The sequence below is a fragment of the Cervus elaphus genome, chromosome X (assembly GCF_910594005.1).
Source record: "Cervus elaphus chromosome X, mCerEla1.1, whole genome shotgun sequence".
NCBI classification, from domain to species: domain Eukaryota; kingdom Metazoa; phylum Chordata; class Mammalia; order Artiodactyla; family Cervidae; genus Cervus; species Cervus elaphus.
In genome coordinates, this window is record NC_057848.1 from 62526042 (window position 1) to 62544546 (window position 18505).

At 37.1% G+C, this 18505-nt stretch overlaps 1 protein-coding gene across 5 annotated transcripts in view; it reads right to left on the reverse strand.

The window, feature by feature from the left end:
- Positions 1-217: 217 nt before the first annotated feature.
- ATP11C (ATPase phospholipid transporting 11C) overlaps positions 218-18505 on the reverse strand; it is a 168011-nt gene continuing 149723 nt past the window's right edge. For 3 of the 5 annotated variants that reach the window (XM_043895977.1, XM_043895981.1, XM_043895976.1), the window contains 5 exons: positions 18037-18102; positions 15614-15717; positions 12017-12170; positions 5742-5846; positions 218-2771 (listed from right to left, as the gene is read on the reverse strand). In XM_043895977.1, coding sequence (XP_043751912.1) covers positions 5745-5846; positions 12017-12170; positions 15614-15717; positions 18037-18102 — 426 coding nt within the window. In that variant the 3' untranslated portion in view covers positions 218-2771; positions 5742-5744. Of the gene's footprint in view, positions 2772-5741; positions 5847-11830; positions 11898-12016; positions 12171-15613; positions 15718-18036; positions 18103-18505 lie in introns of all 5 variants that reach the window. The other 2 variants (XM_043895980.1, XM_043895978.1) reach the window with 2 other exon arrangements.

Here is an 18505-nt window from a genome sequence, read left to right on the forward strand (position 1 = left end):
CATTGACCAGATTCAGCCTTATTCAGAACTCCCAAATATCGGAACGTCCCCAAATTAGGTACCGCCCTCAAATGCCAGTTTGCACGCAGAAATGGTCAATCTTTTGTGAGCTGTACAGGCAAAACAGAAATTAGAAACTTATTTCCCATCACCAAATTGCTTCCATATTACTTTTATGTCAAACGGACCTTTACAAAAAAGAGACTAAAAATGTCAATTATATCATACCAAAGTTTATTGATTACATCGAACAAAATTTCTGTAATGAAAAAGGCAAGTTGCATTCATAAAAGATGGCATTCACATTCATTATAGAAAGCAATGATGTAAAAAATTGCTGAAGTGAAAAATGTAATATTGCAGTCCCATTTTGTAAGCTGAAAAATGATTTTGTCAACACTTGCATAAAATCTGCATTTATATACTGCATGTTATTAAAAAATTCCATCACTAAATTATTATGAATTTTGCAAATTTAGGCTTACATTTTATACTGTTGCTGGTGTAGATGTGGTAGATATGGAATTTATGTTTTCAGTTTAGTAGTAACATCCTCAAACAATGGACAACAGTTATGAAAACTATAAGGACAGTTTGTAGTTGAAAATTATTCAAATGATGGGATTATGATCCTATTATTACATTTTATCAGTTTCTCTGGCACAAAATAAGGTGGTTAGATTGTAGTGATAGGAATACTGGATGGCTTACTTCTGCTAACCTCACACCAACCCTTTTTTTAGCTCATTAATAAAATATCTATCTTTAAAAAAGTCAAGTCAGGTCCCTTTCAAGAATCTAGGCTATATCACACATCATTGTCGTGAATTTGAGCTGCAGTGTAATGGGTACCTTATAAGACATGACTCTATATCCCCCTTATTTATCTTTCTTCCAGGTTGCAAGGAATTTTACATGCCACCAGTTATATTTCTACTACCCTAGATATTTTGATGTCAAACCTCCAATGGTCTGCATTAAACAAGCCTCTCTAGTTAAGGTGGGCTCTCTGTATTCACAGTCTCTATAATTCTTATGTAAAACAACAGTAATAATACAGCAACAATTATAAACACAAGAACAACAACAAAACATCAAAAGCTTTCCTGGCTCTGATTTTTAGCTCTTTGGAATAGGTAGAGAATATACTGACTTAGTTTTCAGCAGACTACTACAAATACTAGGCTACTAGAACACAGCACACTTAGGAAGGCGTGATGACACCTAACAAATACTCAAAAATAATACTGATAGATGGTAACAAATGAAATAATGAAAAAGGGTCAGTAATGATGGAATGGCTTCTGATAACTGAAATTATGTCCTTTCGAGAATTTAAGAAAAATTACACCTAAACATTAACACAAAATGTAAGTGGAAGAATCAAATATGTCATACGGACTTTATAAATACATTGGGATAGACTGAATCTAATACTTCTCCAAATCAAGGTACAATATAAACACGAATAATAGTACAGGCATGCCAGAAAGACAACCAAAAATGGAAACTGGAATAAAAATACCTTTTAAAAGACCATTTCAATCTAGGAGTCAAATGTAGTCACTTATATCAAAAAAAAAGTATGTTTAATTTTAACATTTAATAAAGACATATCACATTTATTTTTATGTTTTAAGTGAGCTCCTTAGGAGGCTATAACCTCCCTCTAGTCCAGTAAGTGGAGGACTTAACCAAGGTGAATCTCGTGGTTAAGAGTTAGACCATTACCCTAGCCATGTTTGCTAAGAGAGACAACATTCATGTTCAGAGTCATGTTATAGACCCTTCCTCCTTCCCAAATTGCCGAGTTAAAAAAAAAAAGTGCTGCATATGCACACAGGTGCAACCTCTTCCAAATAGAAAGTGTTAACAGTTTCAAATAAGCTATTCTTCCTTCCTCTCCACAAAAAAAATTATAAAAGATTGATGTTCAGAATGGCATTCTAATATAACTGTGGTTTTCCCCTTTTTACCTCTGACCCCAGTGAAACTAAAATTGGAAAAATCTGCTATATCTTAACTATTTTGAGGGTCACTGAAGTGATAGGAAATGATTTCTTTTCAAATCTAGTAGTCTTCTACCTATTAAGTGTAATTCAGAAGAACAAAAGTAAATAAATTTTTTTGGATTTTTGCAAAAATACCCAGGGTTAACATTCTTTCCACCTTTCAATGCACTTTTTGGCAAGGATAATCAGCATGTGGGTGAACAGAAAGGATTTTAACTACTATCTGATGCACTGATTTAGTTCTTTTATATTTTCAAGTATTCCTTTCATATGTTGAAAAATTTAAGATCATCATTCAGTATGAACAAGAAATGTGATCCAAACAGCCTATTTCTTTTGCCAGGCAAAAAAGTAAGATTAGCAAACTCTATTCATTCCCATTGCACGACTTCTACTTTATTCTATTGTATTTAAATCCATTCAGAGTTCATGGGTTAAAAGAGCACCCATTTGGTAGTTGTTCTATCTAAAGTCAGAAATTCTATATATCCTTGCTTTCAACTTTCATATAATTCATAACTTAGAGCTTTGGCCATAATGGCTACTTATAATAACTATAAATGCTTAAGAGAGTCATTTGGTATTTTACTGGACATTTTATTCTGAACCTCAGATGTAAAATAGTGGTTTAGTTTGTTGCATATCAAGTATCCTGAGATGGTAACTTTTTGAAGTTGTTTCTTCATGCTTTCTCTCTTATCTGTAACCACTGTCAATATGCTTGTAGGACAATAACATAGGCAGTTCAAGATTCGGATTCTGAAAGATGTAAAATATACGGAGTTAAAACATTAATTTTAATAATAATGTGAAACCATCTGTTTAGCACTTAAAAAAATAAATCATGTAGTAAATTTTGTTATGAGAGTAAACCAATTGTCTTAAAAAAGCTGCCAAGTTTTATTCACATGCTTGGGGAAAAAAGTGACACAATAACCAGTTTTTAATCTTTTCTTCATCTGTCAGCTGAACAGATTCAGACTTGCTTTTTGCTTTTGGATTGCTCCAGGGTTCTCCTAAGAACTGTTACCACTAGGACAGCAGAGGTTTAGCTGACTAGGATCCCTTCTAGCTGTGAGCCCTACCCCATGAAAACAGGGATGTTTTATTTAACTTTCTGTCTCTAGCACCCAGTCCAGTGTCTGGCACACAGCAGGTTCTCAGGACATGATGAATGAATGAATTGATGATTGGTTTTTGGTTGTGTTAATTACGACAAACTCTAATATTCAGTTTTGAAAGATTGTTAAGAAAGCACTTTTACTTAAAGAAACATGTTTCTTCTCTATAATACCTACATTAATTTTTTTCTGATTGATAGATCGTGTATCTCTGAGTCAATTGACTCTTCTGTTTTCCTTATTCATTATCTTTTTAGAAAAGAAACCACAGAAACCACCCGAGGAAATCTAGATTCTTCATCCTCTAAACACTATCACACGCTATCATTAGGATGCGGCATGAGAATTGGTGCCTGTAAATCAGGTATGTGGAGAAGTACAAGTTCTATTGTCAAGGAGGTAAACCTAACCTTGATTCAACACTCAAAAATTCAAATTTTGAAAACGGGTAGTGGAAGGCCTTAAGGGGTGTACTGTTTTCTTCCCCTTTTGGTGCACCTTCCTTGCCATGCTTGGACTAGAAGCCCTGTAGAATACCTTCCATTTCTTTTGATGTTTCATTTTCTTATACTGGGGGCTTCCCAGGTAGCGTTAGTGGTAAAGAACCCGTTTGCCAATACAGGAGATGTAAGAGACGCAGGTTCGATCCCTGGGCTGGGAAGATCCCCTGGAGAAGCGCATGGCAACCCACTCCAGTATTCTTGCTTGGAGAATTCCATGGACAGAGGAATCTGGTGGGTTATAGTCCATAGGGTCGCAAAGAGTCAGACATGACTGAAGCAACTTGGCACACACACACATTCCCATATTAGTTCTTCAGGGAGCAGGGGCAAGTTGACGCTAACCAAAATAAGGCTGACATTCACATGAGAACTTATATAAGGAGTCAGGCAGTTTCCTTAACAACCAAGGGACAAACTCGGTGGCTAAACTAACTGCCAGATTTCTTTTCCTTGGAGAAGAAATAATGTCATATGAAAATATATTCCTAGAAGAAATAATTACTTTAAAAATAAAACAATCGTTTTTGAAAAAAACAAAGCAAAACAAAAACTTACTTAGTTTTAACATTGTAGGAGTTAAGGCCCTGGAGAGACCAAAAGCAGTAGCAATGTCTGCTACCCAGCCTAGTCTCCCAAACCACAGACCAAGCTAAGTAAAGCAATCCAGGGGGATAAAAAATTCACTAAAATACACCACACAGCTTAGGACATGGCTATCTGGGACAAGATGGTCAAAGACATTGAAGGCTACTAGGAAGCAGATTCATTACTGAGGGAAAATATTTTGGATGGTATCACCGACTCAATGGACATGAGTTTGAGTAAACTCCGGGAGTTGGTGATGGACAGGAAGTTCTGGCACGCTGCAGTCCATGGGGTCGCAAAGAGTCGGACATGACTGAGCGACTGAACTGAGTCACTCCAACTGGGTAAAAGGAGGTAGACTGAGACAAAATGAGTTGCCTCCCAAAATAACACTGCAGATACAGACTGTTATGAACTGTAGGAGACAGAAGAACCAATGGGTTCAATTTTTTAGCTCAATTTTTATTCTTTGCTGAAGGGTAGGGAAGCTGATAGCTGATGAAAAAATGGGCCTATGAAGTGGCCTCATAATAGTTAGCATCAAAGTGAACTGATGTGCAATGTCATTCATGATGATCATTAATTTTTATGTGTGCATGAAAGAGGCCCTGCCCTAAGCTGTGTGGAATTGTTTCTAAGCTGACAAATTTGTAAACCTCATTCATGAAGTACTTTAAACACCCATGGAGGGATAAAACACCTTGAAAGGCCTGGGGTGACAGAGGCCCCTGCAGTGGGAAACAAAATACACATAGAGGAGTCATTCTGACTTCAAAGATTCCTCCCATAGCATATCAATTCCTTCCAAATATTTTTTGGGGGGGGAGGTAAATGAAATAACATGTTATACGATGAATTTACTCACTTTTGGAAAAATTAATTATGATGCATTCTAAATGATTAGGCTAGCATCCCCCTGAATGGCTAGGAAAGCTTTCACCTCCGAGAGTTGAAATACTTAGCTTGAATAAAACTTGACACTACAGAAAGTGATTAGAGTAGATTGGTTCATTACCATAAACTTGGGGATCGGACATTTACAAGGACATAAATATATACCTGCAAACACAGACACAGCACATGGAGGTACAGACACATTGAATTATTTCCACATAATTCCCAAAAGAACATGCAATACTAAAACTGACTTGATATTATACAGATGCAATTTTGGAATATTTGTTTTTAATTTTCCAAATGATCTTTTAAAATCCAATTATATTTCCTTATCAGTAGTAACAAGCCTTCTCATGCGCCTTACATGCCCCTTACAAATTAAATATATTATATTACTCTTTGGCTCTGGAAAATGCATAAAATTTTATTTTGGGGCTTAGCAAATTTTAAATATGTACTTCCCCATATTCCAAGTAATGCATCTTTATATTTTTTCAAAGAATAGTATAAAGTTCACCACACCAACAGCAGAGAAAATTTAGAGAGTGATATTTTCATTTTTTCTTTATAATGCTGTTAATCTGTTTCTTTAAAGCCAGCCCACTTGTTTTAACACTAGGTACCTGTTAAAATATATTAGATTCATCTGAGAATGTTCGTAAAAGAAGAGGTCTGACTGAAGGTCTGGTGGATAATGAGTCAGATGCCTTTTTACAGCTTAGATTGCTCTGTAATAGTGAGGTAAAGATACTTAAGTATTTAAAGATTGGTAACCTACCTGTGATAAAAATGTAGGAAGAAAAAAGATCATTTCCTATAAGACTACTCTTCTGGCCAAAAGTACACATGATTATACTATAGCAAATGCATAACATTTAAATGAATACACTTAAAGACCTAAGAAAGTCTCCACCTCGCATTGAATTGTTCTCATGGTAGAATACAGACATTAGTAGCACGTGGCAAACTTGAGTTTTTGAAATGACACTGGTAAGTTATGTGGTAGATGAAGGCAATATGGTTTGATTAGTAAACCTTACCATCCTTTTGGTGAACACCTCTGAGAGTTGTTCCGGTACTCTGAGTGTATTGAACAAAGAGAAATTTGTGCAAAACATTCCTATCTTAGTGAACAGACTAACTCTAACACGCTGTGGCTTCTACTGTGTACCAGGAACCAGTGGGACTACAGACTTACAGTCCAGGTTTTTGATTCTCCAGTGTGACAATTTGAGAAGGTGAACAAATGATTAAAGGAAAATGGCAAAATATTCTTAAGTATCAAATAGAAGATATAAAGATGAGTCATGAGAATTTTTCATGAAGAATCAGAAAATGGTCTCAAGCAAATGAGAATGCAAGCAAGTTGGTACATTAAGAAAGGAAATCACCTTATTCACTCCAAGAGAAACTGTGATTGCTGGAAGTTTGAGAAAGCATGAAGATAGTAGATGTTCCTGAGGAAGGGAGGCGTTTCGTTACCTTGTTCACAATTGCACAAAAGGTGGAAAATTGCAGTAGAAAAAAGAGAAATGCAGAAACCAAAAAGAAAGAAAAAAGTAAATATTCTCTGAAATGTAAGACATTTAAAAAGAAACCTTGAGAATTAGAAGTCGAAATGACGTTAGCTTTAAAGACGTTACTTTCTGAAGTAAAAGCAGAGTTAGAGTTAGGAATAGTTTATTGTATGAGCAAATTGCTATTTCTCTGTATATCAATTTAAAAACTTTGGTTCATGGGAATATTGACTATTTTGAATAAAATAATTTAAAAGTATGTTTCTCACTGAAATAAAGCTCATCTCTAATCATTAATTCACTAATTTACATTGTTTAAAATTCAATGATCAGAGAGCTATGCTCAGGATCCATCATCAACCTATCTTCAAGTAACTATCTCACCTTGTCCAGTTGCACACATGTAATACGGACTGATTGTCCTTGGGCATTTTCAGGTTAAAAACCTAATCAAAACTAAATAATGGAAAAACTGTTGGTGAAACCACACTTTAGTACCATTTACCTCTGAACCAAAGCTTAACTTCCTTTATTCTAACATAATTTGATTGGTTTCCCCCCTTTTTTCCTGTAGACTCTTTAAAAGCATTGCCTGAAGAGCTATGAATTTTCCTTTAAAACACTAAGAAAAAGTGAAAATCAATGACTTAAGGTTTAGTTAGAAAACCTAACAGGTCAGTTTTTTTCCCCTTATTCTGTGCCTGAAGCTGTAGGCTAATTTATAGACTTGGTATGGTATTGTTCTAGCAAAACAGATGAGTGGTGAGTGGTGAACTACGGGGATGAGCTTAACGATTCTGCTAATCAAGATTACCCATATTATCTACTTAGCGACTAATAGAAATAGGCTTAACAAAAAGAAACCAGCTAAAGTAACACATACATCTAGCAGAGTCTAATAAACGTTTATACTTTCAAAGGAAAAATTTTATTTATTCATATATGCTTTAACATAACTACATTTCTCCTGTTCATATTTTACCTTAATAAAATTGGTGACATGTTGGTAACATGCAAATTACCAATTGATAAAAGCTAGAGAGATTAATATTTAGTTCCTGAGAAAAAATTTTTACTTGTTCACCTTCTTCTTTGTAGGCAAAAACCTTGCAACAAGATTAACATGATACCAAACCCCCCACCCTGTGTTTAAAATATCTATTTAAGAGTGTAACTTGAAACACATTTTGGTGTGCTCAGAACCTTGTATCCAACTGTCGGAGATAAAAGTTTTTCTATGAAGTAAAAATTTTAGGGATTTATAGGCTACTTTATAAAGGAAAACAGAAATATGAGAGTACAGAAGGCAGTAGAGAGCATGAAAAGAGTAAAGCAATAAAAAATTGATACAGCTAGCAACTGGTTGGGGGTGGGTAGCGGGGGTAGAAGCGTGAGAGATAACAAACAAAACAGTATGAAATTTCCACATTCCTTTGCAGTCATCTAGGGAGCTTTGACACTGGCTCAATTAGCAGTCTGTCAAAGAGGCCAATGCATAAAGGTCCACCTCCACAGCCACGATGTTAAGATTCAACTTTATTTTTGTCTAATCTAGATCACTGAATGTTTGCTTTTGTTTGTGCAGACGTCACCTGCAAGGTATAGCCATGTTGCTGCATCCATTCTCACTACATTATAGTGTTTCCATGTCTACAAGGCAAAATCAAGCCTCCTTTTGATCATGGTAATTTCCATGGGAAAACTTAACATAAAGATACATGAAAAATTCCTACGCCAGAAATGCTAACTGGTATTCACTAGTTGGCTAGAGGGTCCAGGTGTATTTCATTGATTAAGAGCCAGCTCAACAAAAGTGCTGAGAAGGGACACAGCTTTTCGAAGTACCCCAAATCCTAAACTTTATATTTCCTTTGAAGAGTTATCTGCTGTACCCACTGTTCAGTGCTGAATGATAGTTTCATCATACACTTGTTGGCAGCATAGAAGCTAAAGAAAAGCCCTATGATCCTTAATGATGGGATTTTAGCTCAAAAATTAACTATGCTGCTGAAAATAAGGGTGTGAAAATGTATTTACCCCCTGAGTTAATCTGTTAATCTGAGGGAATCTATTTTCGAAGATAGCAGAGTTCTTTTATACTGCTAGTATCAAGACAGAACTCAGCTGTGGTGGGGGCTGCGACTGGCCTTTTGACCGGAGGCTTCTGGAGGTAGTGACTTGGACCCTGAGATGGCTCAGCTGTGTTACAAGCCATATTATTGACACTACTATTCTGTTTATACCTGCTTCCAGAAGTGTTCCAAATAATCCCTTTATAACTCAACTAGAGTGAGAGCTCCTTGTGAGCTGGAATGATCAACCTAGGACAGCAGCTAGCTTACCCTGGACCCTCGGGCAAAGTGTTCTGAATTGAATGGAATTCAACAGAAGGCTGCTTCTACAACAGTTAAATGTAAATGGCTTAGCTTCCTTCTCAAATGCCTTGGAGACATTTTCTCTATCCACTACCGAGTTCCCTTCTTAAAGCAGCTGCCAGGCCTCACAGGCAAATAGCATAAGCAGTCTACTTGCCACAGGCATTTCTGGCTCTCCCTGCAAAGGATTTGACCTATACTGGTTGAAGTCAGGGGCATCTTCTACTTCTAGCTAGGGACACACACTCTAGCCCATTAGGGAGCCTCTCAGGAATAAGGTGGACCCAGTGTAAAAGAATCTTTTGCTGTTCTTTAAATGAGGCCAATGTCTTAGCAAGGGATACTGGGTAAGTAGGAAGTCACCCAGAATGCCAGACTGTTGCTCATTGAAGTGTGAGTTGCTCAGTTGTGTCCAACTCTTTGCAACCTCATGGACTGTAGCCCACCAGGTTTCTCTGTCCATGGAATTCTCCAGGCAAGAATACTGGCGTGGGTAGCCGTTTCCTTCTCCAGGGGATCTTACCAATCCAAGGATTGAATCTGGGTCTTCCACAGAGCAGGCAGATTTTTTTTTTTACCATCTGAGCCACCAGAGAAGCCTTTAAGATACTCTTTCTTTGAAGAAAGATCTTTGAAGTGGCCTCTGCCTCTTTGATGTGGCCAACTAGAGCCTTGTGTAAATAGATATGACTTTTCAGAGTAGTCATGGCTGCCATGTTTCAGTTGCCCTTTATGCATTGATATGCACTACTTTGCTCTTGCATTTTCTCACAAGGCGGGAAAAAAAGGCAGTGCTGATGAGTGCCCGCAATGTTCTGTCTCATCTGCAAGTTTCAAAATTCCATAGAGTCTGAAAAACCACTTAGCCTTTCAGACTTTGGATGTTTAAGAGAGATGTTCATCAGTAGGTGGTTCAACACATGTTCACTGGTTCAATGACGACAGGAAAAATGAATGAATGAATGAAGGTGATTATGGAAATTCTCCTGGTTGTTCTAGCACATCAGCATGCCAAGCTACAGCACAGACACTAGAATTCCTCCTATCATGGACATAATTCATGGCAAACAAAATTCATGCTAAACCCTGGAAATACTCTACACTGCTAAGTAAAAAGGGCTGCAGGCCCAGAACTCCATGCTTTCTTTCAAAAGAAGTCTGGAATCTGCTGTTTGCATGGAAAGAAAATGTTCTAAGTCTTTATCTGTGACTGCCTTGTAGCACCCCTCCATTTAATGGCCATTTATGTAAGTCACGTCCAGCCAGTGTCATTTTTTTTAAAGGGCCTAAGGAAGAGGATAAGATATTATGTTTGAAGGTTTTGATTTCTGAGATTTTTTGTCTCATCTTTAGAGGATGAAGCTTTGTCAATTTATAAGCTGGCTGTGAGCCATTGTTTAGCATGAGCTCCATTACCCCAAATAAGAAAAACATCAAGGAGCTCCTCAGAGTATATTTCCAAATACAGAGATTCTTTGTAGACAAATCTCTATTATGACAAGGCACCAAAATATTTCTTACTGTGACATTTTTAAAATTTGGTTTCATACAAATTGCCACTTGAGCCATTAGAGAAGTAACCTGTTATACCCCTGTCCAACTGGTATTAAAGTATAATCAGACAAATAAATGCCACTTTCCCATTCTAAGACTAAACACCAGGCTGGAGGGAGTCAGTAGGGGGTCTACTGGAAGGATTAGAGAGAGATTAATGTGGTTTTAGCTAGGTTAATATTACTGTGTCCACTTTCATCCTTAAGGCATGCAGAAGCACGGAATTAAGGCCAGTTCTGACCACCTAACCATATAGTGATTGGCCAGTTTATACCATGAATCAATGTGGCTTGTGCCACTGATAATCTGTTGTTTTTCATTGGGGTTGATACTGACTTGGATCATGAAGCTTCTCTCTTATACACCCAATCACTGAAGATTTTCCCACTATAGTCATTGTAGTTCCCTATTCTACATGATGCCAACCACTGGAATCTACCAATAGGGAAAAAAAAATCAAGACGAACCAGTTTTCTGGCTAAACTGGCAAATTTAATCAAGCAGATCAGGTAGATATACCTTAGACTACTTCTTGAAAATACTGCCTTGGAGGGGCTATAAGATCTAATTGGTGTCAGTACGATCGAAATAGGGTTTTGTTGGGCAAAATTAGCTAGTGTTGGCAGGAATATGACATATTTACTTAACCTGTAGGTAAAAATTTGCCAGAAGTTTTATTTTTCTAGGCTAATCTACCTTTTTCAGTTTAAAGGCTTTTTAAGAAATGTTCAACAGATATCAGACAATGCAGGCCCAAGCGATTAGGCTGACAGAGGGTAATAACTTCTGATTGCTGCAAAAAATTTACCATATAAGCAGCAAAAATAAAAACACACTCATAAAACCATCTTACATTTTTACAAGTGTGTTCGAGAGGGGAAGGATGTAGAAACCACATCCAGGGAATTCTCTTTGGTTTAAATATACTGCTGGACAGACAGGGCTAGAAGCAACACAGAGATTAAGCAGCACTATAATTAAAGGAAGGGGAAAGGTTTGAAAGAGGCAAATTGGGATTATCAACTGAAAAAAAATCTGCAAACAACCCACAGAGAAATTTCTAAGGTTAAAGCTTGAATGCTTTGTTTAAAAAAAAAAAAAAAAGAAAAAAGCTGAAACGTTGGTGTGGAAATTCCCAGCGTGAAAATTCTAGGCTAAATTAAAAAAAAATCATTTTTTTCTGTTTAAAGTTCCATATGGAGCATATGAGATACTCCATATGGATCGCTAAAGGTCACATAGAACACTATTAAGGAATCTACTTACCACCTGCATTGGATAACGAAGTTTTTTATTATACTTTTTATGCAGAAGAGGAAATTAAGTGATGAACCTGTAAGGAGGGGTTTAACATGCTGTAACTAAGGCAATTCTCTAAATAAAGTTTTTAGTTCATGGCAGATATTGAAGCCCCTTACAAAAATCAGGTTATAATATAAAGTTAGTTCTTACCCTGGCACTTCTTCTTCTTACACTCTTTAATACTATCAGGAGAATCTCAGGGGAAAGGCTGATAAATATTAGAAGAATTATGGCCAACCATATGGATACAGATGACAGCATTTGAGCAAATACGAAATACATTCTCTGTTGTTTCAAGAATGGCCTAGAGTGGAAAGAAAATACATAATGGAAAAGCAAATCAGTTCCTGTTATATGAAACAGAAATGTTACTGAAACTATCTGTTGCATTTAAAAGGAATCCTCATTATATACATTAATAAAAATAATCTTCTTTAGAATGACAAAAAGTAGTAAACAGATTTCATTTACTAAATGTTTGGAAAGAAAAGGGATGATAATCAAAGGGGAAAATGCACTTGACTTGAAAACAAATAAGTGATCTATTTTAAGGTTGCCAACTGGAGAGTATTTATTTGCATTAGAAAATGCTGGCACTTCTGACATATTCAGGAGAAATGATTATTAACTTTTATGTTAACAAACATTTTACTTCTTCGGCTGTTTTATTAATGTAAGAAAGGATTTGTGCTCTACATTTGGAAATTTAAAAGACATTTTTATTACTGCCCCACCTCTGCAAGACCCCTATGTAAGCATAATAAGGACTGTAGTTTTTCTCTCTCAAATGTGAGGAATTTACCATTCTCATCTACAAATATATACTGAGTACCAGAGTGTGCAAAGTAGGTTGCCAGAAAAATATTGCTAATCACACATTAAGCCTTGGGGTCCAGAAAGCCAGGAGGATGCTACATTCTGCTGGGTTTAGTCATCCACTGAACTGTTAGGCAGCCACTGACAAGTCCAGCCAGTTGCCCTTCCCTGTCTGAGCCGAACCACTGAGAGGCTCACTACGTTAGCGTGAATGTCTGAAGCTGAGGGGGAGGAAGCGCAAAGCAGCTGCTTGAGCTCAGGGCATGTACCAAACTATCCTTGGATTAGGAGCCTTAGGTATGTAAGTGGTTGGTCCCATTTAGTAGATGACAAATAGTGCTCACTGAAGATAATGGAAAAGCAAATCAGTTCCTGTTATATGAAACAGAAGTGTTACTGAAGCTGCCTGTTGCATTAAAAGGAATCCCCATTATGCACATTAATAAAAATAATAAGATACACTGGTTTCTCACTTAAACACTGATGTTTGTGCACTGTCATGCAACATAACATGATCACATCAAGTTCATGGCTCTACACAGATGAGGACTAGACTGTGGAATATATGTGGACCTACTACCCACTAGATTGTGGGGCTTCCTAGTAGCTCAGTTGGTAAAGAATCCACCTGCAATACAGGAGACCCTGGTTTGAATCCTGGGTCAGGAAGATCCGCTGGAGAAGGGATAGGTTACCCACTCTAGTATTCATGGGCTTCCCTGGTGGCTCAGCTGGTAAAGAATCTGCCTGCAATGTGGGAGACCTGGGTTGGATCCCTGGGTTGGGAAGATCCCCTGGAGAAGAGAACGACTACCCACTCCAGTATTCTGGCCTGGAGAATTCCGTGGACTGTATAGTCCATGGGGTCACAAATAGTTGGACATGACTGAGTGACTTTCACAGGGCACTAGATTGCGAGAATAGTAAGGTGGAGAAACTTAAAGAGTTTTCTAAGGCTCCTACCATAAAGAAAAGATTTCCACAGAGCTCAAGTCCCACTCTAATGCAGAAGAGCACCCTGACAAACGTTCCAGGCAGCTAAGACACAGTAAGGGTGCAGCAGACAATTCTGACTGCTAGTTACTGGGTATTCCTTTGCATAATATCCATAATACTCTGTTTCTAAAAGCTCCATAGTTTTTTTTCTGATTTTGACAGCATCTATGGAGTCTTGCAAGGGAGCAGTAAAAAACAAAAGATATTATTTTTAGAAGGGGTTTGGAGCTCAGAAATCATTCTCACTGCTTGTCCCTGAAGAGAGGTTAGTCATGATGCCTCAGGGTTGAGCATGTCCGGAGACTAGCTGCAATCAGCATTCAGCTGAAGTTTTATAGTTTCTAGTCACATTTTGCTGGTTGATGTATGATTAATATAAATTTTATATTCATGTAGTAGCTCAACTCAGACAGGTCTACTTAAGGACAGCACTAGAAGCAAGAAAGTAAAACAAAGATTTATTCACATTTCATTTTTAGTAAGCATCTCTAATCAATAGAAACAGGTATGGTGATATTTTAAATCATGTCAAGGATTCATTTTAACCAATAAGGAACAGTCTGGAGAGAGTGAGAAACTGGTTCAGTTTGCTAGAAACATTTCATTCTTGAGGAAATTTTGCACAATTAGTTCAGATGCTGACTACACAGATTCCTAGACAGAATTATGGTCCTGTGGGCAGATCTTACTATTGTATATCACATTTGGTTAATCAACTTTGGTTCATTTGTATATTATTAAAAAAATAGAGACTTCCTTCAGTGTTACTGCTTCAAATAAAGGTGTCAAATAAATGCTGTAAGTATACTTTCTGGAGTTGCTACTTCCATAAGTGATTCGGTTTTCCATATTTTTATTACTTGAGGCTTTTATTTTAAAAAGCTTTCTAAAACAGTACGAGTTTCTTCTAATTAAGTCTCAAGGGACATAAACACGGTCCTCTGTGATAATGTGGAATGTTCTGTATGTACGATTTTGCTCAAACCAGTGAAAATATGTATGCTCAGAATTTCAACCAATGGCTTGCTTTAGCCCTGTTCTCTGCTGCTGGTTTCCTTGTCAGGGGAAATCATCAATGAATGAAAACAACTGTGATATTTAAAAATAAAATATAGGCCTCTGGCAGTAAGGAAAGGAGATGAAACTCTGATTTTAATTTCTAATGACTCTCCCAATCACAGCTTATGTGCACTCACTGGACTCTCGTCTTCTTGAGGCAGGGGTACAGCCTATTCATTGCTGTATCCCATAGAGTGCCTCATGCAAAATGGATTCCGAATAAACATCTACTGAATGAAGATGAATGGGATGAACTTTAAATCCAAGCTGCAGAGTCCATCTTTACCTTCCCCAAAACAATGGGATGGTGATTTCAAGGTATAACCATCTGAGTATTCAGTGACACATATTCTGTACCTTGAGCACATCTGTAGTAGCAAGAATGAGAGTGATATACCATAAACGGAGAACAGGGTCCACATGGATAAGGCTGTATCTATTGGCCACTACACTGTACAGAAATTTCATAGGATGAGTATTTCCACTGGAAATCATACGGGAGAGGCCATGCTAGAAATTAGTTTCACTTCACAGAGAGATGTTTATATATCTTCAAGCTGAAAGATTTGCACAAGGGCTACCAGAAGGAAGGTCAAAAAGTCTTTTGAGTAATTTGTGCAGTCTATAAACTTACATTTAGAATCTCACCTGAAATTAGCAGCATTACTGGCTAATGCTTGCTTTAGCCCTGTTCTCTGCTGCTGGTTTCCTTGTCAGGGGAAATCATCAATGAATGATGATTTCCATTTCAGTCCATTAATATTGAAGACTTGTCATCTTATATAATCAAAACTTTAAAAGGATAATTAATGTTGGCATATACAATACACATATTCTTAATATTTACATATCACTTCCACATGTTTAGTTGCTTACCATATAATTCCTCCCCAGAAGAATGAGAAAAATACATAAAATGCTAAAGAACCCCAAATCACAAAGTGGTTGATCCATGTCCAGAAACGAGTATCCAAGGCGAGCTGAAAAGATACAACACAAGAAATTTCAAAATGCAGTGTCGGGTGGCATTCAATAACCCATACATGATACCTGTGGGAGGATCCAGCTTGGGCCAGGCAACTAAAGCTGAATGGCACTAGAAGAACAGAACCCAGGCTTCCCAAAGAGCTCTGCCCCAAGATATTTAGACTCCAGAGTACAGGCATGGAGGTGTGGACAAGCAAGTACCCACTGCAGATGCCTCACTACTGAAGGAAGGACAAGGAATGAGGTCATGGTAAGATCCCGGACACTGAAGCCCCCATGTCCTTAAGTGGTGGTGCTCAGGAAGCTGACGGCAAAAAGAGAAGGCCTAGCTGGTGGAGGCAGGTATACTGAGGATCAGGAGAAGAGGGAAAGAGTAGCTAGGAAGAAAAGACCAACTACACAAAGAAGTCATGAGACCTCAAACACAACATATGGGGGGTTACTAAATGCAAAGGCAACTAGCTCTACATATCAGGCATCATGGAACCACAGATTGCGGGTCTACGTAACATGCCTTTCAATTGCAAACCCCACAGCTACTCCATTAAATCAATAACCTTTTCAGCTGCCTGAGATTTTAATCCTTTCATGTTTCCTTCAGGACTGATTGTTTCTTCTGACTGTGGCACCTGGGATTTTCACATGCAATCTAAAAATAAAAAGTATGGTTCACTCTGCTTTCTTAAAATTTCTGGGCCACAATGCTTACTATCCAGTGCATTTCATTCTTGAAGAGGAGGTGGTGTCCGTTTTGTTACTTGCTGTTCTGACACCCTGCTCCTCAGCTCTCTGTTAATAGTCGCTCATTCATAAATAGGATATTGGTAACATTGTGAATGCAGCCCAGTCTTGAATTCCCTCCACCCCACCCCCCACCAAGCTGCTAGGAAACATGTCACAGTAATACTCATGTGAAGAAGACAGACTGGATGGCTTTTCAGAGATGGGTGAAAAATGTTGCAATAAGGCCAACTTGAACTATGAAGGGTGCTTGAAGGCCCTGGGGCCACATACAAGGTCAGGGGTAAAAAAGGGTGGAGAGAGAAAAAAAAAAAAAAAGGGTGGAGAGAATCCCCTTTTAAGTCATGATCCTATGAAATATAATAGTAAATAATAATAATTAGCATCTATTGTACCAATCTCATTCTATGTGCCAGACACTACTTTAACTGCTTTATATTCACTAATTGAAGTCTCATAAAAAATCCCAGGGGAGGTAGGTGGTTCTTTTATTTCTATTTTATAGAAGAGGAAATAGAAGTGCTGAGAAACAAGGTCACTTGCCCAAGGACACCCAGCTAGTAAGTGGCTAAACTGAGTTGAATTGCAACATTTTCTTTTGCAAGCCTAAAATATCACTGAAATAGTACATGAAGAATGCAAACATGTTAGTTCTATTCAGTACGACAAATGGACCATGTATAAAAATGCAGAGGGGAAATGGTTAGAGGTCCTTTGTCAATTATACTTTTGAATCTAGTTCTGATCAATGGGCAGAATGAAATTCATTTAAAGGTACTCATTCTTGGACTCTATGTGAGGTGTTTATTACTGGAATGATCAACATAATTTGATTATACCTTCAACTGTAACGGTGGCCCAACTCATGAGTCTTAAGGGCAGTATTCAGCATACAGCATTATTACATGGCTGCATGTTAATGACAATGATATTGCCAAAACTGCTTTCCTTGTATGTTACCTGCCATATATTCTTATGCATTTCATCACTAATATGGGTAAATTTCAGTGATGAACACTGAACATTCTATGAAATATCATCACTATAATGATAATAATTATTATTATTGAATTATTGAATAATAATTACTGAATATGAAAAAATATGAATAATCACAAGCTCTTTGGGACAAGCTCTTTTGCTCATGGACATCTATATTCAACTGTCTTAAGTATCCAAATTCCTTTAAGGACTGGCCTTCTTAAACAGATATATAACTTTAAAAAATATTCAAGTATTTAACATGGAAACACACACACACTCACAGTACATTTATATACCACTTCTCATAACATCTCAAAAAAAGCAGGAACAAAGGAAGAGATTTCCAATATAAGTATCATGTATTAAAAAAAAAAGAGGATAGACAATATTGTGGGGAAAAAATGGATCACAAATAGTATACAAACGTCCAAATCTCTAATACCACACATAATTTTAATAAGCATTCAGACTTGAGTAACAGCTCACAGTAAAAATTAAGATTAGAAGACAAAAAAGATATATTAGTATAAGACCAGAAAGTATTTTAAAAAATGGTGTTAAATATACTTGAATAATAAAAATCTAACCTTCAGAGTTACGGTGAATACTAAGACTGTAAAAACAATGGTTCCAAAAGTCCAGTTTCCATATACCTGAAAAACATTCAACAATTACATGTACCATGAATACACAAGCCTGCTTAAAACAATAAACAGTCAGTTTAATCTTGTGTGTAACTGACAAGGATTTTTATATAAATTGTTTAGGGAAATACCTGCTCAAGAGATCAGGCCAATATGTTACAGGCTTTTACTGTGAGCCTAAATTTTCTTGAAGAGGTACACCATGTGTGTGGTTGGTAGGGTTTATTTCATGATTCCATGTAGCATAAAACAAAGAACAGACTAGCATGATACAGGCAGGAAAAATTCTATTCCACTACCAGTAATGTTCATAAGACAACTCATTTGGATGTCTCCTGTCTCTACACAGTATGATATGGGCTTTTCCTGTCATATTGCTCTGAAAGTGAAAGTCACTAAGTCATGTCTGACT